Source organism: Pelodiscus sinensis, unplaced genomic scaffold, assembly GCF_049634645.1.
Source record: "Pelodiscus sinensis isolate JC-2024 unplaced genomic scaffold, ASM4963464v1 ctg135, whole genome shotgun sequence".
Taxonomy (NCBI): domain Eukaryota; kingdom Metazoa; phylum Chordata; order Testudines; family Trionychidae; genus Pelodiscus; species Pelodiscus sinensis.
In genome coordinates, this window is record NW_027465998.1 from 34,305 (window position 1) to 60,000 (window position 25,696).

Consider the following 25,696-nt stretch of genomic DNA (forward strand, 5'->3'; position numbering starts at 1 on the left):
CGCTGACACTGCCGGTCCTGGTTGGGGCGCGGTGGGACGAGCTGGCCAGGCAGCAAAGCAGGAAACAGCGCGATGGTATCGGGGCGCAGCACTATGGCGCCGCTGCCCCCATGCGCCCCACGTCCTCTGGCTCCACCGCCCCCCAAGTTGCCCCCCGCTGGCCCATGGGACAGGCGCCTGGTCAGGCCCCTTGCTGCTGGGGGCCAGGGAGGGGCGCGGGGCCCGGGCCAGCGATCTGGGGAGCTGCATTGCACACGGGGCCGTCCCCGGGCAGGGGGCAGGCGGGCTCCCCACGCCCCACCCCATGGCTGACACGGTCCGTGCGGCTGGCCGGCCCCAGGGGACAGACACCACGTCCGGCTTCCTGCAGCTGCAGCCAGGCTGGGGGGCCGGCGCCTACCTGGGCCCTGGGCGTCCGGCGCGGGCTCCTGGCGCTGCCTCCTGTGCTCCTCGCGCTCTCCCCGGCAGGAAGCTGCGGCCGCCACGAGCTCCCGGCAGGAAGTCGTAGGGCTGAGCGAGCAGCAGGTGTGCACCCTCAGGGCCCCAGCCTGACCCCACTGCTCCTGCCCCAGAACAGACACCCACAGCAAGAGCCAGAGCCACGGTTTAATGTGGGGCACCTCGCCAGCCCCCCAAGGAGCCCACGAACCCGCGCCTGGGGAGGTGGGCAGCCCAGCCCGTGTCCATACGTCTGTCCCTGAGGTGGCCGGACCCCACTTCCTTTACGGGGGCTCCACGCTGGCCTGCGCCCGCCCCATGGGGCACCCAGGGGGACTCAGAGTCCAGAGCCGGCGGCGCCCGAGCCTGGCCCTTGCGGGTGGACAGAGTCTAGAGCCAGCGGCGCCCAAGCCCGGCCCTTGGGGAGACCCAGAGTCTAGAGCCGGTGGCACCCGAGCCCAGCCCTTGGGGGGGGACAGAGTCTAGAGCCGGCGGCACCCAAGCCCGGCCCTTGGGGGGGGGACAGAGTCTAGAGCCGGCGGTGCCCAAGCCCGGCCCTTGGGGGGCACAGAGTCTACAGCCGGTGGCGCCCGAGCCCGGCCCTTGGAGGGGGACAGAGTCTAGAGCTGGCGGCGCCCGAGCCCGGCCCTTGGGGGGGGGAGAGAGTCTAGAGCCGGCGGCGCCAGAGCCCAGTGCTGGAGGGATCCAGAGTCTAGAGCCGGCGGCGCCCGAGCCCGGCCCTTGGGGGGGGACAGAGTCTAGAGCCGGCGGCGCCCGAGCCCGGCCCTTGGGGGGGGACAGAGTCTAGAGCTGGCGGCGCCCGAGCCCGGCCCTTGGGGGGGGACAGAGTCTAGAGCCGGCGGCGCCCGAGCCCGGCCCTTGGGAGGGACAGAGTCTAGAGCCGGCGGCGCCCGAGCCCGGCCCTTGGGGGGGACAGAGTCTAGAGCCGGCGGCGCCCGAGCCCGGCCCTTGGGGGGGACAGAGTCTAGAGCCGGCGGCGCCCGAGCCCGGCCCTTGGGGGGGACAGAGTCTAGAGCCGGCGGCGCCCGAGCCCAGCCCTTGGGGGGGACCCAGAGTCTTTGCCCGGCGGTGCCTGAGGACACCGATGTCAGATGAGGACGCTGGAGACAGGCACTTTGGTGGATCGTCCCCGCTGCGGCACCACAATCGGCTCCTCTGTCTCGGCCTCCTCTGGCAGCAGCCCTGGCGGGAGGGGAGAGTCAAAGGCTGGCATTGTGGGCAGAGGGGCAGGACTGGGGCTGCTAGCCGGGACACAGACCTGCAGGTGCCATGGGGGGATTCATGATGCCCAAACTTTTGGGGCAGGGGTCGGGGGGTACACAGCTTGGCGGCCCGGGTCCAGTGGGAGATGGCAGGGGTCGGAGGCAAGGAGGGAGTCGGAGCGCTGTGGGGCAGCGACAGGTGGAGGCGCAGCCGACGGGTGGGGCAGCGACGGGAAGGGGGGTGCCGCGGGAGGGGCCGATGAGCGGAGGGCCCTGCAGGGGGGGGGCCGACAGGCAGAGAGCACCGTGGGGCAGCGACGGGCAGGGGAGGGGGGCCGCGAGGCAGTGACGGGCAGGGGAGGGGCGCGGACGGGCGGGGGAGGGGCGCCGTGGGGCAGCGACGGGCGGGGGAGGGGGGCTGACGGGCGGGGGAGGGGTGGCGACGGGCGGGGGAGGGGCGCCGCGGGGCAGCGACGGGCGGGGGAGGGGTGGCAACGGGCGGGGGAGGGGCGCCGCGGGGCAGCGACGGGCGGGGGAGGGGTGGTGACGGGCGGGGGAGGGGCGCCGCGGGGCAGTGACGGGCGGGGGAGGGGCGCCACGGGGCCCCGACGGGCGGGGGAGGGGCGCGGCGGGGACGCACCCTGGGCGCCGAGCTCGGCGCGCTTGCGGTCGGCCTGGACGAAGAGCGCGGTGGCGAGGAAGAAGGCCCCGCCCAGCGCGCCGGCGAAGGCGCTCAGCATGAGGGCGTGCTGCAGGCTGTGGAACTCCAGCAGGTAGGACGGGGGGCGGCCCCACTGCAGCCTGTCACTGATCTGGGGGGCAGAGAGGGTGAACCGAGCTGCCCCACACCCCTCTGCCCTCCCCCGCGCTGCGAGCTTCCCCCAGCAGTGCCCCTGCCAGCTCTCCCCCACGCTGCGAGCTTCCCCCAGCAGTGCCCCCGCCAAACCTCCCTCGCGCTGCGAGCTTCCCCCAGCAGTGCCCCCGCCAAACCTCCCCCGCGCTGCGAGCTTCCCCCAGCAGTGCCCCCGCCAAACCTCCCCCACGCTGCAAGCTTCCCCCAGCAGTGCCCCAGTCAGCCCTCCCCCGCGCTGCGAGCTTCCCCCAGCAGTGCCCCCGCCAAACCTCCCTCGCGCTGCGAGCTTCCCCCAGCAGTGCCCCCGCCAAACCTCCCCCGCGCTGCGAGCTTCCCCCAGCAGTGCCCCCGCCAAACCTCCCCCGCGCTGCGAGCTTCCCCCAGCAGTGCCCCCGCCAAACCTCCCCCACGCTGCAAGCTTCCCCCAGCAGTGCCCCAGTCAGAACTCCCCCGCGCTGCGAGCTTCCCCCAGCAGTGCCCCCGCCAAACCTCCCTCGCGCTGCGAGCTTCCCCCAGCAGTGCCCCCGCCAAACCTCCCCCGCGCTGCGAGCTTCCCCCAGCAGTGCCCCCACTGTGCACTCACCACTCCGATGAGATAGGGGCTGCCGGCGTCGCCCAGCAGGTGGGACAGGACAATCTGGAAGGCCTCGGCCGTGGAACGGCGCGTGGGCACCACCACGTACTGCAGGGGAAGGGGGGGTCAGCACAAGCCCCGAGGGGTCCCCCGCACTCTGCTCACCCTGTCTCTGCCGCCCCCCGGTGGGGGAATGGGCCCAGCTCTCTGCCCCTCTGTCTGTCTCTGCCGCCCCCCGGTGGGGGAATGGGCCCAGCTCTCTGCCCCTCTGTCTGTCTCTGCCGCCCCCCGGTGGGGGAATGGGCCCAGCTCTCTGCCCCTCTGTCTGTCTCTGCCGCCCCCCGGTGGGGGAATGGGCCCAGCTCTCTGCCCCTCTGTCTGTCTCTGCCGCCCCCCGGTGGGGGAATGGGCCCAGCTCTCTGCCCCTCTGTCTGTCCCTGCCGCCCCCCGGTGGGGAATGGGCCCAGCTCTCTGCCCCTCTGTCTGTCCCTGCCGCCCCCCGGTGGGGGAATGGGCCCAGCTCTCTGTCCCTCTGTCTGTCTCTGCCGCCCCCCGGTGGGGAATGGGCCCAGCTCTCTGCCCCTCTGTCTGTCTCTGCCGCCCCCCGGTGGGGAATGGGCCCAGCTCTCTGCCCCTCTGTCTGTCCCTGCCGCCCCCCGGTGGGGGAATGGGCCCAGCTCTCTGCCCCTCTGTCTGTCTCTGCCGCCCCCCGGTGGGGAATGGGCCCAGCTCTCTGCCCCTCTGTCTGTCCCTGCCGCCCCCCGGTGGGGAATGGGCCCAGCTCTCTGCCCCTCTGTCTGTCCCTGCCGCCCCCCGGTGGGGAATGGGCCCAGCTCTCTGCCCCTCTGTCTGTCCCTGCCGCCCCCCGGTGGGGGAATGGGCCCAGCTCTCTGCCCCTCTGTCTGTCCCTGCCGCCCCCCGGTGGGGGAATGGGCCCAGCTCTCTGCCCCTCTGTCTCTCTCTGCCGCCCCCCGGTGGGGGAATGGGCCCAGCTCTCTGCCCCTCTGTCTGTCCCTGCCGCCCCCCGGTGGGGAATGGGCCCAGCTCTCTGCCCCTCTGTCTGTCTCTGCCGCCCCCCGGTGGGGAATGGGCCCAGCTCTCTGCCCCTCTGTCTGTCCCTGCCGCCCCCCGGTGGGGAATGGGCCCAGCTCTCTGCCCCTCTGTCTGTCCCTGCCGCCCCCCGGTGGGGGAATGGGCCCAGCTCTCTGCCCCTCTGTCTGTCTCTGCCGCCCCCCGGTGGGGGAATGGGCCCAGCTCTCTGCCCCTCTGTCTGTCTCTGCCGCCCCCCGGTGGGGGAATGGGCCCAGCTCTCTGCCCCTCTGTCTGTCCCTGCAGCCCCCCGGTGGGGGAATGGGCCCAGCTCTCTGCCCCTCTGTCTGTCCCTGCCGCCCCCCGGTGGGGGAATGGGCCCAGCTCTCTGCCCCTCTGTCTGTCCCTGCCGCCCCCCGGTGGGGGAATGGGCCCAGCTCTCTGCCCCTCTGTCTGTCCCTGCCGCCCCCCGGTGGGGGAATGGGCCCAGCTCTCTGCCCCTCTGTCTGTCCCTGCCGCCCCCCGGTGGGGAATGGGCCCAGCTCTCTGCCCCTCTGTCTGTCCCTGCCGCCCCCCGGTGGGGAATGGGCCCAGCTCTCTGTCCCTCTGTCTCTCTCTGCCGCCCCCCGGTGGGGAATGGGCCCAGCTCTCTGCCCCTCTGTCTGTCCCTGCCGCCCCCCGGTGGGGGAATGGGCCCAGCTCTCTGCCCCTCTGTCTGTCTCTGCCGCCCCCCGGTGGGGAATGGGCCCAGCTCTCTGCCCCTCTGTCTGTCCCTGCCGCCCCCCGGTGGGGAATGGGCCCAGCTCTCTGCCCCTCTGTCTGTCTCTGCCGCCCCCCGGTGGGGGAATGGGCCCAGCTCTCTGCCCCTCTGTCTGTCCCTGCCGCCCCCCGGTGGGGGAATGGGCCCAGCTCTCTGCCCCTCTGTCTGTCCCTGCCGCCCCCCGGTGGGGAATGGGCCCAGCTCTCTGCCCCTCTGTCTGTCCCTGCCGCCCCCCGGTGGGGGAATGGGCCCAGCTCTCTGCCCCTCTGTCTGTCTCTGCCGCCCCCCGGTGGGGAATGGGCCCAGCTCTCTGCCCCTCTGTCTGTCCCTGCCGCCCCCCGGTGGGGAATGGGCCCAGCTCTCTGTCCCTCTGTCTGTCCCTGCCGCCCCCCGGTGGGGGAATGGGCCCAGCTCTCTGCCCCTCTGTCTGTCTCTGCCGCCCCCCGGTGGGGGAATGGGCCCAGCTCTCTGCCCCTCTGTCTGTCTCTGCCGCCCCCCGGTGGGGGAATGGGCCCAGCTCTCTGCCCCTCTGTCTGTCTCTGCCGCCCCCCGGTGGGGGAATGGGCCCAGCTCTCTGCCCCTCTGTCTGTCCCTGCCGCCCCCCGGTGGGGAATGGGCCCAGCTCTCTGCCCCTCTGTCTGTCCCTGCCGCCCCCCGGTGGGGAATGGGCCCAGCTCTCTGCCCCTCTGTCTGTCCCTGCCGCCCCCCGGTGGGGGAATGGGCCCAGCTCTCTGTCCCTCTGTCTGTCCCTGCCGCCCCCCGGTGGGGAATGGGCCCAGCTCTCTGTCCCTCTGTCTGTCCCTGCCGCCCCCCGGTGGGGGAATGGGCCCAGCTCTCTGCCCCTCTGTCTGTCCCTGCCGCCCCCCGGTGGGGGAATGGGCCCAGCTCTCTGCCCCTCTGTCTGTCCCTGCCGCCCCCCGGTGGGGGAATGGGCCCAGCTCTCTGCCCCTCTGTCTGTCCCTGCCGCCCCCCGGTGGGGGAATGGGCCCAGCTCTCTGCCCCTCTGTCTGTCCCTGCCGCCCCCCGGTGGGGGAATGGGCCCAGCTCTCTGTCCCTCTGTCTGTCCCTGCCGCCCCCTGGTGGGGGAATGGGCCCAGCTCTCTGTCCCTCTGTCTGTCCCTGCAGCCCCCCGGTGGGGAATGGGCCCAGCTCTCTGCCCCTCTGTCTGTCTCTGCCGCCCCCCGGTGGGGGAATGGGCCCAGCTCTCTGTCCCTCTGTCTGTCTCTGCCGCCCCCTGGTGGGGGAATGGGCCCAGCTCTCTGCCCCTCTGTCTCTCTCTGCCGCCCCCCGGTGGGGGAATGGGCCCAGCTCTCTGCCCCTCTGTCTGTCTCTGCCGCCCCCCGGTGGGGGAATGGGCCCAGCTCTCTGCCCCTCTGTCTGTCTCTGCCGCCCCCCGGTGGGGAATGGGCCCAGCTCTCTGCCCCTCTGTCTGTCCCTGCCGCCCCCCGGTGGGGGAATGGGCCCAGCTCTCTGCCCCTCTGTCTGTCCCTGCCGCCCCCCGGTGGGGGAATGGGCCCAGCTCTCTGCCCCTCTGTCTGTCCCTGCCGCCCCCCGGTGGGGGAATGGGCCCAGCTCTCTGCCCCTCTGTCTGTCCCTGCCGCCCCCCGGTGGGGGAATGGGCCCAGCTCTCTGTCCCTCTGTCTGTCTCTGCCGCCCCCCGGTGGGGGAATGGGCCCAGCTCTCTGTCCCTCTGTCTGTCCCTGCCGCCCCCCGGTGGGGAATGGGCCCAGCTCTCTGTCCCTCTGTCTGTCTCTGCCGCCCCCCGGTGGGGGAATGGGCCCAGCTCTCTGCCCCTCTGTCTGTCCCTGCCGCCCCCCGGTGGGGGAATGGGCCCAGCTCTCTGCCCCTCTGTCTGTCTCTGCCGCCCCCTGGTGGGGGAATGGGCCCAGCTCTCTGCCCCTCTGTCTGTCTCTGCCGCCCCCCGGTGGGGGAATGGGCCCAGCTCTCTGCCCCTCTGTCTGTCTCTGCCGCCCCCCGGTGGGGGAATGGGCCCAGCTCTCTGCCCCTCTGTCTGTCCCTGCCGCCCCCCGGTGGGGGAATGGGCCCAGCTCTCTGCCCCTCTGTCTGGCCCTGCTCAGGGAGAGGTTAATGAGGTGTAGCAGGACTGCCAGGTGCCTGGCGCGGGGGGGGGGAGGGGGCTCCCTGGGGCTGACTGAGGCAGGGACGTGGCAGGGCGCCCGGCACGGGGGGGGGGCTCCCTGGGGCTGACTGAGGCAGGGATGTGGCAGGGCGCCCGGCGTGGGGGGGGGCTCCCTGGGGCTGACTGAGGCAGGGATGTGGCAGGGCGCCCGGCACGGGGGGGGGCTCCCTGGGGCTGACTGAGGCAGGGACGTGGCAGGGCGCCTGGCACGGGGGGGGACTCCCTGGGGCTGACTGAGGCAGGGACGTGGCAGGGCGCCCGGCGCGGGGTGGGGGGGGCTCCCTGGGGCTGACTGAGGCAGGGATGTGGCAGGGCGCCCGGCGCGGGGGGGGGGGGCTCCCTGGGGCTGACTGAGGCAGGGACGTGGCAGGGCGCCCGGCGCGGGGGGGGGGGGGGCTCCCTGGGGCTGACTGAGGCAGGGACGTGGCAGGGCGCCCGGCGCGGGGGGGGGGGGCTCCCTGGGGCTGACTGAGGCAGGGACGTGGCAGGGCGCCCGGCGCGGGGGGGGGGGGGCTCCCTGGGGCTGACTGAGGCAGGGACGTGGCAGGGCGCCCGGCGCGGAGGGGGGGGGCTCCCTGGGGCTGACTGAGGCAGGGACGTGGCAGGGCGCCCGGCGTGGGGAGGGGCTCCCTGGGGCTGACTGAGGCAGGGACGTGGCAGGGCGCCCGGCACGGGGGGGGGCTCCCTGGGGCTGACTGAGGCAGGGACGTGGCAGGGCGCCCGGCGCGGGGGGGGGGCTCCCTGGGGCTGACTGAGGCAGGGATGTGGCAGGGTGCCCGGCGCGGGGGGGGGCTCCCTGGGGCTGACTGAGGCAGGGATGTGGCAGGGCGCCCGGCGTGGGGGGGGGCTCCCTGGGGCTGACTGAGGCAGGGACGTGGCAGGGCGCCTGGCGCGGGGGGGGGGCTCCCTGGGGCTGACTGAGGCAGGGACGTGGCAGGGCGCCCGGCGCGGGGGGGGGCTCCCTGGGGCTGACTGAGGCAGGGACGTGGCAGGGCGCCCGGCACGGGGGGGGGGCTCCCTGGGGCTGACTGAGGCAGGGACGTGGCAGGGCGCCCAGCGCGGGGGGGGGGGGCTCCCTGGGGCTGACTGAGGCAGGGACGTGGCAGGGCGCCCGGCGCGGGGGGGGGGGGGCTCCCTGAGGCAGGGATGTGGCAGGGTGCCCGGCGTGGGGGGGGGGCTCCCTGGGGCTGACTGAGGCAGGGACGTGGCAGGGTGCCCGGCGTGGGGGGGGGCTCCCTGGGGCTGACTGAGGCAGGGACGTGGCAGGGCGCCCGGCGCGGGGGGGGGGGCTCCCTGAGGCAGGGACGTGGCAGGGCGCCCGGCGCGGGGGGGGGGGGGGCTCCCTGAGGCAGGGACGTGGCAGGGCGCCCGGCGCGGGGGGGGGGCTCCCTGGGGCTGACTGAGGCAGGGACGTGGCAGGGCGCCCGGCATGGGGGGGGGCTCCGTGGGGCTGACTGAGGCAGGGATGTGGCAGGGCGCCCGGCGCGGGGGGGGGGGGCTCCCTGGGGCTGACTGAGGCAGGGACGTGGCAGGGCGCCCGGCGCGGGGGGGGGGGCTCCCTGGGGCTGACTGAGGCAGGGATGTGGCAGGGCGCCCGGCGCGGGGGGGGGGGGGCTCCCTGGGGCTGACTGAGGCAGGGACGTGGCAGGGCGCCCGGCGTGGGGGGGGGCTCCCTGGGGCTGACTGAGGCAGGGATGTGGCAGGGCGCCCGGCGCGGGGGGGGGGGGGCTCCCTGAGGCAGGGACGTGGCAGGGCGCCCGGCGCGGGGGGGGGGGCTCCCTGGGGCTGACTGAGGCAGGGACGTGGCAGGGCGCCCGGCATGGGGGGGGGCTCCGTGGGGCTGACTGAGGCAGGGATGTGGCAGGGCGCCCGGCGCGGGGGGGGGGGGGCTCCCTGGGGCTGACTGAGGCAGGGACGTGGCAGGGCGCCCGGCGCGGGGGGGGGGGACTCCCTGGGGCTGACTGAGGCAGGGACGTGGCAGGGCGCCCAGCGCGTGGGGGGGAGCTCCCAGAGCCGTGGGTCCCAAAGGGGAGCTCGGCAGAGGCCGAGCTGGGGGCGGGGATGAGCGGGGGGGGGACCTGGGACCCCTCCCCCCGAGAGCAACGAGGCTCCTGCGCTAACAACCATCCTCTGCCACGGCTGTGACGGCGTCGGGGGCCCCGCCCTGCCCCCACCCGCAGCCAGAGGGGACTCTCAGGCGGCAGGTAGAACGGAAGGGTCGTCGGGTCCCAGGGACACGGGGCAGTTCCGCTGGGGGAGGGGCTCACGGGCCCTGGACCCCCTTTCCAGCTCCCAGCCTGTGGGGGGCGGGGGGCCCGGGCACTCACTGGGCTGGGGGGACCCTGAGACCCTGGCTACGTCTACGCTGGCGTCATCTTGTGCACAGACTCTAGCACAGGAGCTCTGGCGTAGAGGCTGCACGAGGCTCGGGCCTGGGGCAAGAGCCGCCTCGCCAGCGCGGACGCCCTGCGCAGGACACTCTGAAGGCCACGTCCGCCATCGGGACATTCCTGCTGCCCGGCTGCACTGGCCTCCTGTGCAAGAACAGCTGCCCAGGGGGCTTCTTCGGGAGCGGGAGCTCTGGCGCCAGCCTGAGAGTGTGTGTGAGTGTGTGCGTGCGTAGACGCAGCCTGAGTGTGTGTGTGTGTGTGTGTGTGTGTGTGTGCGCGCGTAGACGTAGCCTGAGAGTGTGTGTGTGTGTGCGCGCGTAGACGCAGCCTGAGTGTGTGTGTGTCTGTGCGCGCGCGTAGACGCAGCCTGAGTGTGTGTGTGTGTGCGTGCGTAGACGCAGCCTGAGTGTGTGTGTGTGTGTGTGTGTGTGCGCGCGTAGACGTAGCCTGAGAGTGTGTGTGTGTGTGCGCGCGTAGACGTAGCCTGAGTGTGTGTGTGTCTGTGCGCGCGCGTAGACGCAGCCTGAGTGTGTGTGTGTGTGCGTGCGTAGACGCAGCCTGAGTGTGTGCGTGTGTGTGTGCGCGCGTAGACGCAGCCTGAGTGTGTGTGCGTCTGTGCGCGCGCGTAGACGCAGCCTGAGTGTGTGCGTGTGTGTGCGCGCGCGTAGACGCAGCCTGAGAGTGTGTGTGTGTGCGCGCGCGTAGACGCAGCCTGAGTGTGTGTGTGTCTGTGCGCGCGCGTAGACGCAGCCTGAGAGTGTGTGTGTGCGCGCGCGTAGACGCAGCCTGAGAGTGTGTGTGTCTGTGCGCGCGCGTAGACGCAGCCTGAGTGTGTGTGTGTGTGCGCGCGTAGACGCAGCCTGAGTGTGTGTGTGTGTGCGCGCGTAGACGCAGCCTGAGTGTGTGTGTGTCTGTGCGCGCGCGTAGACGCAGCCTGAGTGTGTGTGCGTGCGTAGACGCAGCCTGAGTGTGTGTGTGTGTGTGTGTGTGCGTGCGTAGACGCAACCTGAGTGTGTGTGTGTGTGCGCGCGTAGACGCAGCCTGAGTGTGTGTGTGTGCGCGCGCGTAGACGCAGCCTGAGAGTGTGTGTGTGTGTGCGCGCGTAGACGCAGCCTGAGTGTGTGTGTGTCTGTGCGCGCGCGTAGACGCAGCCTGAGTGTGCGCGCGCGCGTAGAGGCCGCCTGAGTGTGCGCGCGCTGCGCGCGCGTAGAGGCCGCCTGAGTGTGCGCGCGCACGCATAGAGACCGCCTGAGTGTGCACGCGCGCGCAAAGACCGCCTGAGAGTGCGCGCGCGCATAGAGACAGCCTGAGAGTGCGCGCGCGCATAGAGACAGCCTGAGAGTGTGCGCGCGCGGACGCAGCCTGAGAGTGTGTGTGTCTGTGCGCGCGCGTAGACGCAGCCTGAGTGTGTGTGCGTACGTAGACGCAGCCTGAGTGTGTGTGTGTGTGTGTGTGCGCGTGCGTAGACGCAACCTGAGTGTGTGTGTGTGTGCGCGCGCGTAGACGCAGCCTGAGAGTGTGTGTGTGTGTGTGCGCGCGTAGACGCAGCCTGAGTGTGTGTGTGTCTGTGCGCGCGCGTAGACGCAGCCTGAGTGTGCGCGCGCGCGTAGAGGCCGCCTGAGTGTGCGCGCGCGCGCGCGTAGAGGCCGCCTGAGTGTGCGCGCGCGCGCGCACGCATAGAGACCGCCTGAGCGTGTGCGCGCGCGCGCGGACGCAGCCTGAGCGTGTGCGCGCGCGCGCGGACGCAGCCTGAGCGTGTGCGCGCGCGCGCGGACGCAGCCTGAGCGTGTGCGCGCTCGCGCGCGGACGCAGCCTGAGCGTGTGCGCGCGCAGAGGCCGCCTGAGAGAGTGTCTGCGTGCGCGCGCGCGCAGAGGCCGCCTGAGAGAGTGTCTGCGTGCGCGCGCGCAGCGCGCGCGCAGAGGCCGCCTGAGAGTGTGCGCGCGCGCGCGCAGAGGCCGCCTGAGAGTGTGCGCGCGCGCGCGCAGAGGCCGCCTGAGAGTGTGCGCGCGCGCGCGCAGAGGCCGCCTGAGAGTGTGCGCGCGCGCGCGCAGAGGCCGCCTGAGAGTGTGCGCGCGCGCGCGCAGAGGCCGCCTGAGAGTGTGCGCGCGCGCGCAGAGGCAGCCTGAGTGCGCGCTCGCGCGCGCATAGAGACAGCCTGAGTGCGTGCGCGCGCGCTGCGCAGAGACAGCCTGAGTGCGTGCGCGCGCGCGCGCAGAGACAGCCTGAGTGCGTGCGCGCGCGCGCAGAGACAGCCTGAGTGCGTGCGCGCGCGCGCAGAGGCAGCCTGAGTGCGTGCGCGCCGCGCGCGCAGAGGCAGCCTGAGTGCGTGCGCGCGCGCGCGCAGAGGCAGCCTGAGTGCGTGCGCGCGCGCGCGCAGAGGCAGCCTGAGTGCGTGCGCGCGCGCGCGCAGAGGCAGCCTGAGTGCGTGCGCGCGCGCGCAGAGGCAGCCTGAGTGCGTGCGCGCGCGCGCAGAGGCAGCCTGAGTGCGTGCGCGCGCGCGCAGAGGCAGCCTGAGTGCGTGCGCGCGCGCGCAGAGGCAGCCTGAGTGCGTGCGCGCGCGCGCAGAGGCAGCCTGAGTGCGTGCGCGCGCGCGCAGAGGCAGCCTGAGTGCGTGCGCGCGCGCGCAGAGGCAGCCTGAGTGCGTGCGCGCGCGCATAGAGGCAGCCTGAGTGCGTGCGCGCGCGCATAGAGGCAGCCTGAGTGCGTGCGCGCGCGCATAGAGGCAGCCTGAGTGCGTGCGCGCGCGCATAGAGGCAGCCTGAGTGTGTGCGCGCGCGCATAGAGGCAGCCTGAGTGTGTGCGCGCGCGCATAGAGGCAGCCTGAGTGTGTGCGCGCGCGCATAGAGACAGCCTGAGTGTGTGCGCGCACGCAGAGACAGCCTGAGTGTGTGCGCGCACGCAGAGACAGCCTGAGTGTGTGCGCGCACGCAGAGACAGCCTGAGTGTGTGCGCGCGCGCATAGAGGCAGCCTGAGTGTGTGCGCACGCAGAGACAGCCTGAGTGTGTGCACACGCAGAGACAGCCTGAGTGTGTGCACACGCAGAGACAGCCTGAGTGTGTGCGCGCACGCAGAGACAGCCTGAGTGTGTGCGCGCACGCAGAGACAGCCTGAGTGTGTGCGCGCGCGCATAGAGGCAGCCTGAGTGTGTGCGCGCACGCAGAGACAGCCTGAGTGTGTGCACACGCAGAGACAGCCTGAGTGTGTGCGCGCACGCAGAGACAGGCTGAGTGTGCGCGCACGCAGAGACAGCCTGAGTGTGTGCGCGCACGCAGAGACAGCCTGAGTGTGTGCGCGCACGCAGAGACAGCCTGAGTGTGTGCGCGCGCGCAGAGACAGCCTGAGTGTGTGCGCGCGCGCAGAGACAGCCTGAGTGTGCGCGCGCGCAGAGACAGCCTGAGTGTGTGCGCGCGCGCAGAGACAGCCTGAGTGTGTGCGCGCGCGCAGAGACAGCCTGAGTGTGTGCGCGCGCGCAGAGACAGCCTGAGTGTGTGCGCGCGCGCAGAGACAGCCTGAGTGTGCGCCGCGCGCGCAGAGACAGCCTGAGTGTGCGCGCGCGCAGAGACAGGCTGAGTGTGCGCGCGCGCAGAGACAGCCTGAGTGTGTGCGCGCGCGCAGAGACAGCCTGAGTGTGTGCGCGCGCGCAGAGACAGCCTGAGTGTGTGCGCGCGCGCAGAGACAGCCTGAGTGTGTGCGCGCACGCAGAGACAGCCTGAGTGTGCGCGCGCGCAGAGACAGCCTGAGTGTGTGCGCGCGCGCAGAGACAGCCTGAGTGTGTGCGCGCGCGCAGAGACAGCCTGAGTGTGTGCGCGCGCGCAGAGACAGCCTGAGTGTGTGCACACGCAGAGACAGCCTGAGTGTGTGCGCGCGCGCAGAGACAGCCTGAGTGTGTGCGCGCACGCAGAGACAGCCTGAGTGTGTGCGCGCGCGCAGAGACAGCCTGTGTGTGTGCGCACGCAGAGACAGCCTGAGTGTGTGCGCGCGCAGAGACAGCCTGAGTGTGTGCGTGCGCGCAGAGACAGCCTGAGTGTGTGCGCGCGCGTGCGTAGGGCCCAGCGGGGGGGCACGTAGGCACGGCTTAGCCGCCTGCCACCTGCGCTAAGGGGTGGAATCTGAACAAAGCCGGGGGGCTGCCTGGGGGCTGAGGGAGGAGCTGCTGGGGGTTGGGGCGCTTGGGCGGAGGGAGGCATGCAGGGAGCAGACTAGTCCAGGCCAGGGGGTCCAGGGGCCTGTGAACCCCTCCCCAGAGGACTAGGCTCTGCCCTGGCTCCGGGGGCCACGTGGGGCCCGTGCTGCGCTGCCTCTGAGAAGCAAGAACCCTTCCACCCTACGGCCTGACAGTCACACCCGGCTGGGGCCGGGGTCCCCGACGCGCCGTCACAAGCCTCGCACTCCTCCCAGCAGCCAAGAGTCACCCTTCCCCCAGGCCCTACCCCAGCCTGGGGCAGACTTGGAGAGGTGGGTTAGAACCTCTCCCCTGCGTGGGGGGGCTGGGGGGCACAGGGAGCACTGGGGGATGGGTCAGAACCTCTCCCGTGTAAGGGGGGGCTGAGGGGCAGCGGACGCGCTCGGTGCCGTCCAGGAAGGGCCCCGCTGGAGCCGGGGGCCCCGCAGAAGGCCCTTGTCCGTGCTTCGGGGCGGGCCCTGTGGGTCCGGCCCCACGGCCGCAGGGCAGACTCACCAGCAGGATGTCGGCGACGATGGCCCAGTTCAGTGACAGCAGCGTCTCCCCAGGCGTCTCCCCAGCGAAGATGAAGACCTGCGGGGCAAGGCCGCTGGTTACCCCGGTGCCCCCGCCGTGGCTCTCAGACGGCAGGGAGACCAAGGTTATTGCTTCCCAGGGACACAGCCTAGCGCAGGGTGCATGTCACAGGGAGCCAGCTGCATTCGGGCCCGTCCTCCGGGGGAGCAGGGCCCCGGGCCCCTTCCTGCTCTCATCCTAACCCAGAGAGACGGGCGACCCCCAGGTCCCGCCTGCCCTTAGCTCCAGTGTCCCCTGGACCCCGACAGGACAGACTGCACATCCTTCCCCAGCGAGTCCTGCCCAGAGCTGCACAGCCTGGGGAAACTGAGGCAGCCACGCGGAACCCGTCCCGACAGCAGAATCACAGCCCGCCCCACAAGGCCACCCGAGAGGGCACAATGAATCCAGTCCCCGCTACGGCACTGGGAGTCTGGGGGAATCGGGGGGCCGCATGCAGGGGGGCGCCCAGTGCCTCAGGCTATTCCTGGTTCAGTGTGACAAAGGGGGGAGTTCGCTGTCTCAGAGACCGGCCCAGCGACTGCTGCCTGGTGCCTGGTGCCCGGTACCCGGCCCCACGCAGAGGACACGGCCGGTTCCGGGGGCTGCAGAGGGGACCCCAGCGACCGGCCCAGCTGGTCCCAGGAGGGGAGAACGTTGGGCGGGGGGCGCAGGAGGGGGGCTCAGGCGACCCTGGTTACTGGACAGAAGACACTGGGCGGGGAGGGGCTGCGGATCTGGGCAGGGGGCAGAGCAGGCAGAGCCCCCCGGCTGCAGGGCAGACTCACTCTGCGGGGCTGGGGGCCAGGCCCACAGGCCGGGAGACCTGGGCTGGGTTCCCAGCCCCATAGCCCCTCCTGTGGGTGCTGCGGGGGGTCGCTCTGGGCTGGGGAACAGGGCTGGGCTGTTCCCTCTGGGAGGGGAGGCCCTGGGGTCCAGAGGGAGGGGACCCCCCAAGGGGCTCACGGCGGAGGAGGCGGCTGGAGGCCCTGAGAGGCGCCGTCCCGGAGGCGGAGGGGTGGACCCCCCAGGGGAGAGGGCCCCCCAGGAGAGGGTCGCTGCACTGGAGTGGCCCCCGGAGAAGGGGCTGTCTCACTGCTGCTGGGCCGGAGGGCCCCCCGGGAAGGACAGGTGAGCGTGGGCGGGACCGGTCGGCTCCGAGCGCCCCCCAGAAAGCCCCCCCTGCCTTGCACTCACGTAGGTGGCGATGCTGCTGGCCGGGGCGCACGCCAGCGCCAGGAAGAGGAAGGGCGCGGAGCCCAGCAGACCGGCGGCGCACACCAGCGGGTCGGCCCGGGGGTTGGCTCTGCGCAGGCGCTTGGAGATCTCCACGCCCGCCCCCACGCCCAGGACGCCCGTCACGCACGTGATGACGCCGAAGATCAAGCTGTGCAGGCTGAGGGGAGAGGGGGGCAGAGTCACCGGGGGCAGAGCGCAGGGACTGCGACCAGACGAGTGCTAACAGGGAGATCTCCGGGGGAGAAGCAGATCCAGGACTCTTGGGGGAGGTGGGTGTTGTCTGGGGCTTTCTTGCGGTGCGCTGGGCTCGTGTTTGGGAGTGAGGCTTGGCGTGTGCGCTTGTTGGGGTTTTGTTTGTTTATTTATTTATTTTCCCGTGTTCGAGAGTGAGGCTTTTTTTTTCTTCCCCCCCCCCCTCCCCCTGATGGAGTTTGTGCTGTGATTGGCTGTGAGTGGCAGGTGGAAACTGTTGGCTTCTAATTAAAGTTTGAATTCTAGAAGCCTCTGCTGATTGGCTGAGCCTTGGTAGGGGGAGGGGCTTTATAAGGCAGTGGGCAAGCGACCAAGGAGCTAGCGAACAGGTGAGTGCTACCAGGGAGGTTAGAGAGGGAGTGGGAAGGGCGGGAGGTTCTCTTGCCTTTCTTTTTAAATCCCTTCTCCAGGACAGTAGCGATGGATGGTGATGGGTCTGCTGTTGTTACCTGCACAGTGTGTGCCATGTTTGTCTTCCTCCCGGAAGAAAGAACGGATTTCATCTGCACCAAGTGCAAGCTGGTCGACATTTTGGAAGAAAAAATTAGAAGACTGGAGGCCCAAGTGTCGACCCTACGCTTGATCAGAGAGGATGAAGACTTCCTCGATAGAAGGCAGCATTTAATCCTTCAAGCACGGCAGGCAGAGGAGCCAGAGAGGGCAGTACGGGACCAAGAAGAGAACTGGCAGCATGTATCTTCTAGAAGGGGAAAAAGGCCAGCACAGGAATCCCCCGATGCTATAGAGGAAAGCAATCGCTTTCAAGCTCTCGCCACAGGCTCTGCAGTGCTGAAAGCTCTGGAAGGGACCTCACAAGGAAGAAACCAGAAGGGAACACCGTCTACTGGAAGGCATGGGATGCGTAGTCCTAGGGATGGGGGTTCCACAGCCACCACCTCCAAAAGTAAACGATGGGTGGTGGTGGTCGGGGACTCCCTCCTAAGAGGGACTGAGCCATCCCTCTGCCGTCCGGACCTGGAATCTCGAGAGGTGTGCTGCTTACCGAGAGCTCGCATTCAGGATGTCACTGAGAGGCTTACCAAGCTGATCAAACCTTCAGATCGCTACCCCTTCCTGCTTCTCCACGTGGGAGCTAACGATACGGCCAAGAATGATCTTGAGCGGGTTACTGCGGATTATGTAACGCTGGGAAGAAGGATCCAAGAATTTGGAGCGCAAGTGGTGTTCTCGTCCATCCTCCCTGTTGAAGGGAAAGGACTGGGCAGGGATCGTCGAATTGAGGACGTCAATGCGTGGTTGCACAGATGGTGTTGCAGAGAGGGCTTTGGTTTCTTCGACCATGGGACTCTGTTCCAGGCACAAGGATTGTTAGGAAGAGATGGGATCCACCTAACGAAGAGAGGAAGGAGCATCTTCGCGGGCAGGCTTGCAAACCTAGTGAGGAGGCTTTTAACTAGGTTCGTTGGGGGACGGTGACCAAAACCCTGAGGGGAGTGGGAAAGTCGGATACTGGGAAGAAATGCAGAGAGGAAGGGGCAAGAAAGGAGGACCCCTGATTCGAATGGAGAAGATAGAGCAGTCAACTGGCTACCTGAAGTGTTTGTACACTAATGCGAGAAGCCTGGGCAACAAACAGGAAGAACTGGAGGCCCTGGCCCAGACCAAGAAATATGATTTAACTGGGATAACAGAGACTTGGTGGGATGACTCGCATGACTGGAGCGCTGTCATGGAAGGGTATAGACGGTTCAGGAAGACCAGGCAGGGGAGAAAAGGAGGAGGAGTTGCACTATATGTAAGAGAGCACTACGATTGCTCTGAACTCCAGTATAAAGAGGGAGAAAAACCTGTTGAGACTCTATGGGTTAAGTTTAAAGGAGCAAACAACAGCAGTGATGTTGTGGTTGGTGTTTGCTACAGGCCACCGAATCAGGTGGATGAGGTAGATGAGGCTTTCTTCGGACAACTGAGCGAAGCTTCCAGATCGCAGGCCCTGGTTCTCGTGGGGGACTTTAATCACCCTGACATCTGCTGGGAAACCTACACGGCAGTACACAGGCAATCCAGGAAGTTTCTGAAGAATGTTGGGGATAACTTCTTGACACAGGTGCTGAAGGATCCGACCAGGGGCCGTGCGCAGCTTGACCTTCTGCTCACAAACAGGGAGGAACTAATAGGGGAAGTGGAGGTGGGTGACAACCTGGGAAGCAGTGATCATGAGATGGTAGATTTCAGGATCCTGACCAAAGAAAAGGAAGAAAAGAGTAGTAAAATACACACCTTGGACTTCAGAAAAGCAGATTTTGACTCCCTCCGAGATCTGATGGGCAGAATCCCCTGGGAAGTTAACATGAAGGGGAAAGGAGTCCAGGACAGCTGGCAGTATTTTAAAGAAGCCTTATTGAAGGCACAGAAAGAAACCATCCCGACGCGTAGCAAGAGAGGCAAACATGGTAGGAGACCGGACTGGCTTCCAGGGGAAATCCTTGGTGAACTTAAGCACAAAAAGGAAGCTTACAAAGAGTGGAAACTTAGACAAATGACCAGGGAGGAGTTTAAAGGTCTAGCTCGAGAATGCCGGGAGGTTATCAGGAAGGCGAAAGCGCAAATGGAATTGCGACTGGCTAAGGATGTGAAGGATAACAAGAAAGGTTTCTACAGGCATGTTAACAAGAAGGTGATCAGAGAGGGTGTGCGGCCCCTAATGGATGAAGGAGGTAACCTAGTGACCGATGATGTGGGGAAAGCTGAAGTACTCAATGCTTTCTTTGCCTCTGTATTCACGGACAAGGTCGGCTCCTGGACTTCTGCGCCAAGTGACGCAAGATGGGATGAAGATGGACAGCCCGTGGTGGGTAAAGAACAGGTTAGGAACTATTTAGAAAAACTAAACGTACATAAATCCATGGGTCCGGACTTAGTGCATCCGAGGGTACTGAGGGAGTTGGCAAATGTCATTGAAGAGCCTTTGGCTATTATCTTTGAAAAGTTGTGGAGATCGGGAGAAATCCCGGATGACTGGAAAAAGGCAAATGTGGTGCCCATCTTCAAAAAAGGGAAGAAGGATGATCCAGGGAATTATAGGCCGGTCAGTCTTACCTCGGTTCCTGGAAAAATCATGGAGGGGATCCTTAAGGAATCCATATTGAGGCACTTGGAAGAGGGGAAAGTGATTAGGAATAGTCGGCATGGATTCACAAAGGGCAAGTCGTGCCTGACCAATCTGATTAGCTTCTATGATGAGGTAACTGGCTCGGTGGACATGGGGAAGTCAGTGGATGTGATAGACCTTGACTTTAGCAAGACTTTTGATAAGTCTCCCACGATATTCTTGCCAGCAAGTTAAGGGATTGTGTACAGGCAGTCCCCGGGTTACATGGATCCGACTTACATCAGATCCCTACTTACAAACAGGGAGAGGCAACCCTGCACTAGCTGCTTCCCCCCAGCAGACCAGGGAGACGCGGAGCGGCTTTTCTCAGCAGACACCTCAGCTTGAGAATAAAGGACTGAGGGGAGTGAGTTGTGGGAGAATAAAACTGAGCTCTGGAGAAATGTTTGGCTAGAGTTTCCCCTACAATATGTACCAGTTCCGACTTACATACAAATTCAACTTAAGAACAAACCTACAGTCCCTATCTTGTACGTAACCCGGGGACTGCCTGTATTGGATAAATGGACGGTAAGATGGATAGAAAGCTGGCTAGAAGGCCGGGCCCAGCGGGTAGTGATCAACGGCTCGAGGTCAGGATGGCGGTCGGTTTCTAGCAAAGTACCCCAAGGTTCGGTTCTAGGACCGGTTTTGTTCAATATCTTTATTAATGATCTGGATGAGGGGATGGATTGCACCCTCAGCAAGTTTGCGGATGACACTAAGCTGGGGGGAGAGGTAGATATGCTTAACGGCAGAGGTAGGGTCCAGAGTGACTTAGACAAATTGGAGGATTGGGCCACAAGAAATCTGATGAGGTTCAACAAGGACAAGTGTAGAGTCCTGCACTTGGGATGGAAGAATCCCAAGCATAGTTACAGGGTGGGGACCCACCGGCTAAGTAGTAGTTCTGCAGAAAGCACCTGGGGGTTACAGAGGATGAGAAGCGGGATATGAGTCAGCAGGGCGCCCTTGTAGCCAAGAAGGCTAATGGCATATTAGGATGCATTAAGAGGAGCATTGCCAGCAGATCCAGAGATGTCATTATTCCCCTTTATTCGGCTTTGGTGAGGCCGCATCTGGAGTATTGTGTCCAGTTCTGGGCCCCCACTACAAAAAGGATGTGGACGCATTGGAGAGGGTCCAGCGGAGGGCAACCAAAATGATTAGGGGGCTGGAGCACATGACCTATGAGGAGAGGCAGAGGGACTTGGGTCTGTTTAGTCTGCAGAAGCAAAGAGTGAGGGGGGGTTTGACAGCAGTCTTCAACTTCCTGAAGGGAGGTTCCAAGGAGGCTGGAGAGAGGCTGTTCTCAGTAGTGACAGATGCAGAACAAGGAGCAATGGGCTCAAGTTGTGGTGGGAGAGGTCCAGGTTGGATATTAGGAAAAACTCTTTCCCTAGGCGGGTGGTGAAGCGCTGGGCTGGGTCCCTAGGGAAGTAGTGGAGTCTCCATCCCTAGAGGTGTTTCAGTCTCGGCTTGACAAGGCCCTGGCCGGGTTGATTTAGTTGGGTTGGTCCTGCCTAGAGCAGGGGGCTGGACTTGAACTTCTGAGGTCTCGTCTAGCTCGATGATTCTAGAGAGGGGGCCACGGGGGGGGCGGAGAGTGGCCCCGACACCCGGGGGGAGAGCGGGTCTCGTGGTCGCGGGCAACTGCCAAGTCGGGGGGCTGAGGGCCGGCCGGAGCCCCCGTGGCGCTCACCTCTCCTCGGAGCTGCAGGTATCCCCGTGGGGGCAGGGCTGGCACCCCCCCGTGGCCAGGCAGGAGCGGTACAGGAAGGCCGGGGCCCACAGCGCCAGCGACCCCGTCACGAACGCCACAGCCGTGAAGCCCAGCGAGGACAGCACGAAGCTCCGGCTGCCGAGAGGTGGGGGAGGTGAGAGCGCTCCCTGCTGAGCCCCCCCGCCCCGCCCCCCGCCCTGTCCCCCACTCACTTGCGGCTCAGCGCCCGGACGTCGGTGGCCCAGGAGGTGTAGCGCAGGGGGGAGGTGGAGTGACTCTCCACAGCCCCCCGTGGCGGCTCCTGCAGCACCGTGACCAGCAGCACCACGGCCAGCACGCCCAGCGCCGGCGTCACCTGGGGCAGAGCCGGAGCCGTGTTGCCAAGGGGCACTTGCCTCAGTTTCCCCGCGGGCTGCGCTGAGAGCCCAGCTGGCGGGGAGCCGAGGGACAGGTGCCAGGCTCAGCCAGAGAACCGCACACTGGGGCTGATCCCCGGGGTCAGGCAGAAGCCGTGTGGGGGCAAACAGGAGTACGGCGTGTGCCAGCCACGCAGTGGGATCGTGCCACAGGAGAACCCGGGCATGTGCCTCAGTTTCCCTGGGCACTGCCCCACTACGCAGCCAGGCATGGGAACGCCAGCGGGGACTCGGAGGGCGGCGGCCCCGTGTCCTTCGTCCCTAGCATGCGGGGGCAGGGCCAGGCGAGCAAGACAACGACTGAGGCAGGGGCATGGGGTCAGGCCCTTGGGGGGCAGGGAAGGGCAGGCCCTGGCTCTGGGCCCCCTCCCCCCAATCTGGGCTGCCCTGGGCCCTGTGCTGCCCAGGGCCCTGTGCTGCCCAGTCTGTGCTGTGCTGGGTCCCGGGGAGCCAGCGAGCCCCCTGTGCCCCTGCCAGCTGGGAGACCCTGGCTGTGGGTGGGGGCAGGGCCCGGGGGGTTCCCCCACTCCCACCAAGCCCTGCCCTGCCCCCAGAGGCGACCCTGCCGCCCTGAGCCCCCCGGCGCTGCCCCACAGCCTCACCCGCAGGGCCCAGTGCCAGTCCTCAGCCAGGTCCTTCACCTTGGAGCCCACGATGTAGCCCAGCCCGCTGCAGAGGAGAGGCAGGTACGTGACAGGGCTCCCCCCCCACGGCCCCCAAATCCTCCACCCCCCCGGTGCCGAAACCCCCACCCCCTACGGCCCCCAAACCCTCCACCCGCCGACAGCCCCTGGCGTCTTCTCCCCCCACGTCCCCCAAACCCTCCACCCCCCTGGTGCCGACACCCCCACCCCCCATGGCTCCCAAACCCTCCACCCCCCAACGTCTCCACCCCCCGACGTCTCCCCTCCCCACGGCCCCCAAACCCTCTACCCCCCCCAGTGCCGACACCCCCTCCCCCCAAACCCTCCACCTCCCAGCGTCTCCTCCCCACGACACCCCCACCCCCCAGTGTCTCCTCCCCGCGACACCCCCACCCCCCACGGCCCCAAACCCTCCAGCCCCGGGCATCTCCATCCCCCTCAGCCCCCAAACCCTCCACCCCCAACACCACCCAGCACCGCCACCCCCCCACGCCCCCTGGCGCCGCCACACCCCGTGGCCCCCAAACCCTCCACCCCCCAGCACCGACACCCCCGGCACCTCCACCGCCTGTGGCCCCCAAACCCTCCACCCTCCCGGCACCGCCACCCCCGCCACCTCCACCCCCGCCCCCCCCGGCACCGCCACCCTGCCACCCCCGGCACCTCCACCCCCCCCCGGCACCTCCACCCCCGCCCCCCCGGCACCGCCACCCTGCCACCCCCGGCACCTCCACCGCCCGTGGCCCCCAAACCCTCCACCCTCCCGGCACCGCCACCCTGCCACCCCCGGCACCTCCACCCCCCCCCCGGCACCTCCACCGCCCGTGGCCCCCAAACCCTCCACCCTCCCGGCACCGCCACCCTGCCACCCCCGGCACCTCCACCCCCCCCCGGCACCGCCACCCTGCCACCCCCCGGCACCTCCACCCCCCCCCGGCACCTCCACCGCCCGTGGCCCCCAAACCCTCCACCCTCCCGGCACCGCCACCCTGCCACCCCCGGCACCTCCACCGCCCGTGGCCCCCAAACCCTCCACCCCCCGGCGCTCCCAGCACCTCACCTGCCAACGGGGATGGCGAAGTAGAAGAGGGCCAGCATGCGGCTGCGCTGCTCGCCCACAAACAGGTCAGCGATGATGGTGGGGGCGATGGTGGAGTAGCTGGCCTCCCCCACCCCCACCAGCCCCCGCGTCACCAACAGCAGCCAGAACCTCTGAGGAGAGAGATGGTCAGAGACAGCGACCCCCCCCGCCCGCCACGCGGCCCTCCCTCCCCCGCCCGCCACGTGCCCCAGGGCCACTCGGCCCTCCCTCCCCCACCCGCCATGCGCCCCAGGGCCACTCGGCCCTCCCTCCCCCGCCCCTCCCTCCCCCGCCTGCCACGCGCCCCTCCCTCCCTCCCCCGCCCGCCACGTGCCCCAGGGCCACTCGGCCCTCCCTCCCCCGCCCCTCCCTCCCCCGCCTGCCACGCGCCACAGGGCCGCTCGGACCTCCCTCCCCCGCCTGCCACGCGTCACAGGGCCGCTCGGACCTCCCTCCCCCGCCCCTCCCTCCCCCGCCCGCCACGCGCCACAGGGCCGCTCGGACCTCCCTCCCCCGCCCCTCCCTCCCCCGCCCGCCACGCGCCACAGGGCCGCACGGCGCTCTCCCACCCACCACGCGCCACAGGGCCACACGGCCCTCCCTCCCCCGCCTGCCACACGGCACAGGGCCGCTCGGACCTCCCTCCCTCCCCGCGCCGCTCGGCCCTCCCTCCCCCGCCCGCCACGCGCCACAGGGCCGCTCGGCCCTCCCTCCCTCCCCCGCGCCGCTCGGCCCTCCCTCCCCCGCCCGCCACGCGCCCCTCCCTCCCTCCCCCGCCCGCCACGCGCCCCAGGGCCACTCGGCCCTCCCTCCCCTGCCTGCCACGCGCCCCTCCCTCCCTCCCCCCGCCCGCCACGCGCCCCAGGGCCACTCGGCCCTCCCTCCCCCGCCTGCCACGCACCCCTCCCTCCCTCCCCCGCCCGCCACGCGCCACAGGGCCGCTCGGACCTCCCTCCCCGCGCCGCTCGGCCCTCCCTCCCCCGCCCGCCACGCGCCACAGGGCCGCTCGGCCCTCCCTCCCCCGCCCGCCATGCGCCCCAGGGCCACTCGGCCCTCCCTCCCCCGCCCCTCCCTCCCCCGCCTGCCACGCGCCACAGGGCCGCTCGGCCCTCCCTCCCCCGCCCGCCACGCGCCACAGGGCCGCACGGCCCTCCCTCCCCCGTCCGCCACAGGGCCGCTCGGCCCTCCCTCCCCTGATGCTGGGTTCCAGGCCTGCTGGGAAATGCAGCTGCTGGGACCCTCCCCACAACGTCCCCTATACAGCCCTGGGCATTAAGAACAGCTGAGCTGCCAGACGGAGTCAGCCCAAGGGGCCACCAGCCCAGCGTCCTGTCGGCCGACAGCGGCCAGGCCCGGTGCCCCAGAGGGAGTGACCAGAGCAGGGAACCACCAAGTGATCCCTCCCATCCCCCGTTCCCAGCCTCTGGCCATAGCCACTGCTGGCCCCAGCCTCCACAGACGTGGCTAGCTCAGCCCCCCCAGCGCACCCATTCCCCAGGCAGAGCCCCTGGACCCAGCCCCAGCTGGCACCTCGCGAGGGATGAAGCTGGAGCCCAGCGTGACGGCCGACCAGAAGGCGATCCCCAGGCAGAGCAGGCGCTTACGGTGGTAACGGTCACCCAGGTAGCCAAAGATCGGGGCCAGAACCATGTAGCTGCAGATGAACACTGCGGGGGAAGAGCGGGGCGCCGCTAGGGGGAGGAGCCTGCACCCACTGCCGGCCATGGCCCCTGGGCTGGAAAGGGTCACCCGCGGATTCTCTGGAGGCAGGCTCAGGCGGGCAGTTCAGTCCTCTGGCCTCGAGCCCTCGTGTGTGGGCGGCGACTCCGGGGCAGTGGCCCTGAGGGACGCTAACGTGGCTGGGCTGGGGCCGCACAGGAAGGGGCTCAGGCTTCGGCTGTAAGCAGCCCTGGGCTGAGCCGTTTGCCAGGACGTGACCCCCCAGCTGGGCCAGCAGATCCCTCCCCCACTCCCTAAGGCCACGTGCCCGCTCCCGCCTGGCCCCGTACCTGTCTGCAGGAGCCCGGAGCTGCTGTCTCCAATGCGAAAGAAGGACTCGATGTCCGGCAGGATACCTGCAGAACCCAGCCGGGAGAGGGGTTAGACAGCAGGCACCGGCCCCCCAGTGCTCACACAGCCCCCCAGAGCTCCCCCGCCGCACCCGCCACCGTGAAGCGGTCCATGTAGTTGAGCAGGTTGATATAGCAGAGCACAGTCACCATCATCACCGAACGGGGGTGCGAGATGCCAGTGACGGCCTGCACCCCCCCCTCAGGCTGTTCCCCAGCCCGGGGCCCCCCTGCCGCCTCCTCGGTCTCGTCCGCCTGGCTCAGGAACGGGGCAGTGTCGGGATAGGGACCGCGGCGGGTCGCCATGGCTCCGGAGCAGGCTCTGCAGAGACACGAGATTAGGTATCCCTACCTCAGTTTCCCCATCCCTGGCCTCCCAGTCACCCTCCCAATGGGCCGCTCCCCAAGTCACCCCCCATGGGCCGCCCCCCAAGTCACCCACCGCCCGCAATGGGCTGCCCCCCAGTCACCCCCCCGCCCCCAGTGAGCCACCTCCCCCGTCACCCCCCCGCCCCCAGTGAGCCGCCTCCCCCGTCACCCCCCGCCCCCCAATGAGCCGCCCCCCCAGTCACCCCCCGCCCCCCAGTGAGCCGCCCCCCCAGTCACCCCCCCGCCCCCCATTGAGCCGCCCCCCCAGTCACCCCCCCACCCCCCAGTCACCCCCCGCCCCAATGAGCCGTTCCCCCAGTCACCCCCCCGCCCCCAGTCACCCCCCCGCCCCAATGAGCCGCCCCCCCAGTCACCCCCCGCCCCCAATGAGCCGCCCCCCCAGTCACCCCCCGCCCCAATGAGCCGCCCCCCGTCACCCCCCGCCCCAATGAGCTGCCCCCCCAGTCACCTCCCGCCCCCCCAATGAGCCGCCCCCCAGTCACCCCCCCGCCCCCCCAATGAGCCGCCCCCAATGAGCCGCCCCCCCAGTCACCCCCCGCCCCAATGAGCCGCCCCCCGTCACCCCCCGCCCCAATGAGCTGCCCCCCCAGTCACCTCCCGCCCCCCAATGAGCCGCCCCCCAG

The 25,696-nt window shown here is 69.1% G+C and overlaps 2 protein-coding genes across 4 annotated transcripts in view; both read right to left on the reverse strand.

Moving 5' to 3' along the window:
• LAT (linker for activation of T cells) overlaps nucleotides 1-594 on the reverse strand; it is a gene marked incomplete at its 5' end in the record, with an annotated part of 30,373 nt that extends 29,779 nt beyond the window's left edge. The window contains one exon of the mRNA XM_075917934.1: nucleotides 401-594. Coding sequence (XP_075774049.1) covers nucleotides 401-594 — 194 coding nt within the window. The remainder of the gene's footprint in view (nucleotides 1-400) is intronic.
• The window catches only part of SPNS1 (SPNS lysolipid transporter 1, lysophospholipid), a 25,538-nt gene continuing 434 nt past the window's right edge, over nucleotides 593-25,696 (reverse strand). For 2 of the 3 annotated variants that reach the window (XM_075917937.1, XM_075917939.1), the window contains 12 exons: nucleotides 24,776-25,005; nucleotides 24,624-24,689; nucleotides 24,145-24,281; nucleotides 22,594-22,745; nucleotides 21,492-21,558; nucleotides 20,686-20,828; nucleotides 20,453-20,608; nucleotides 15,345-15,543; nucleotides 14,088-14,165; nucleotides 3,098-3,196; nucleotides 2,302-2,473; nucleotides 593-1,641 (listed from right to left, as the gene is read on the reverse strand). In XM_075917937.1, the coding sequence (XP_075774052.1) occupies nucleotides 1,547-1,641; nucleotides 2,302-2,473; nucleotides 3,098-3,196; nucleotides 14,088-14,165; nucleotides 15,345-15,543; nucleotides 20,453-20,608; nucleotides 20,686-20,828; nucleotides 21,492-21,558; nucleotides 22,594-22,745; nucleotides 24,145-24,281; nucleotides 24,624-24,689; nucleotides 24,776-25,005 (1,594 nt within the window). In that variant the 3' untranslated portion in view covers nucleotides 593-1,546. Of the gene's footprint in view, nucleotides 1,642-2,301; nucleotides 2,474-3,097; nucleotides 3,197-14,087; nucleotides 14,166-15,344; nucleotides 15,544-20,452; nucleotides 20,609-20,685; nucleotides 20,829-21,491; nucleotides 21,559-22,593; nucleotides 22,746-24,144; nucleotides 24,282-24,623; nucleotides 24,690-24,775; nucleotides 25,006-25,696 lie in introns of those variants that run through there. The other variant, XM_075917938.1, reaches the window with a different exon arrangement.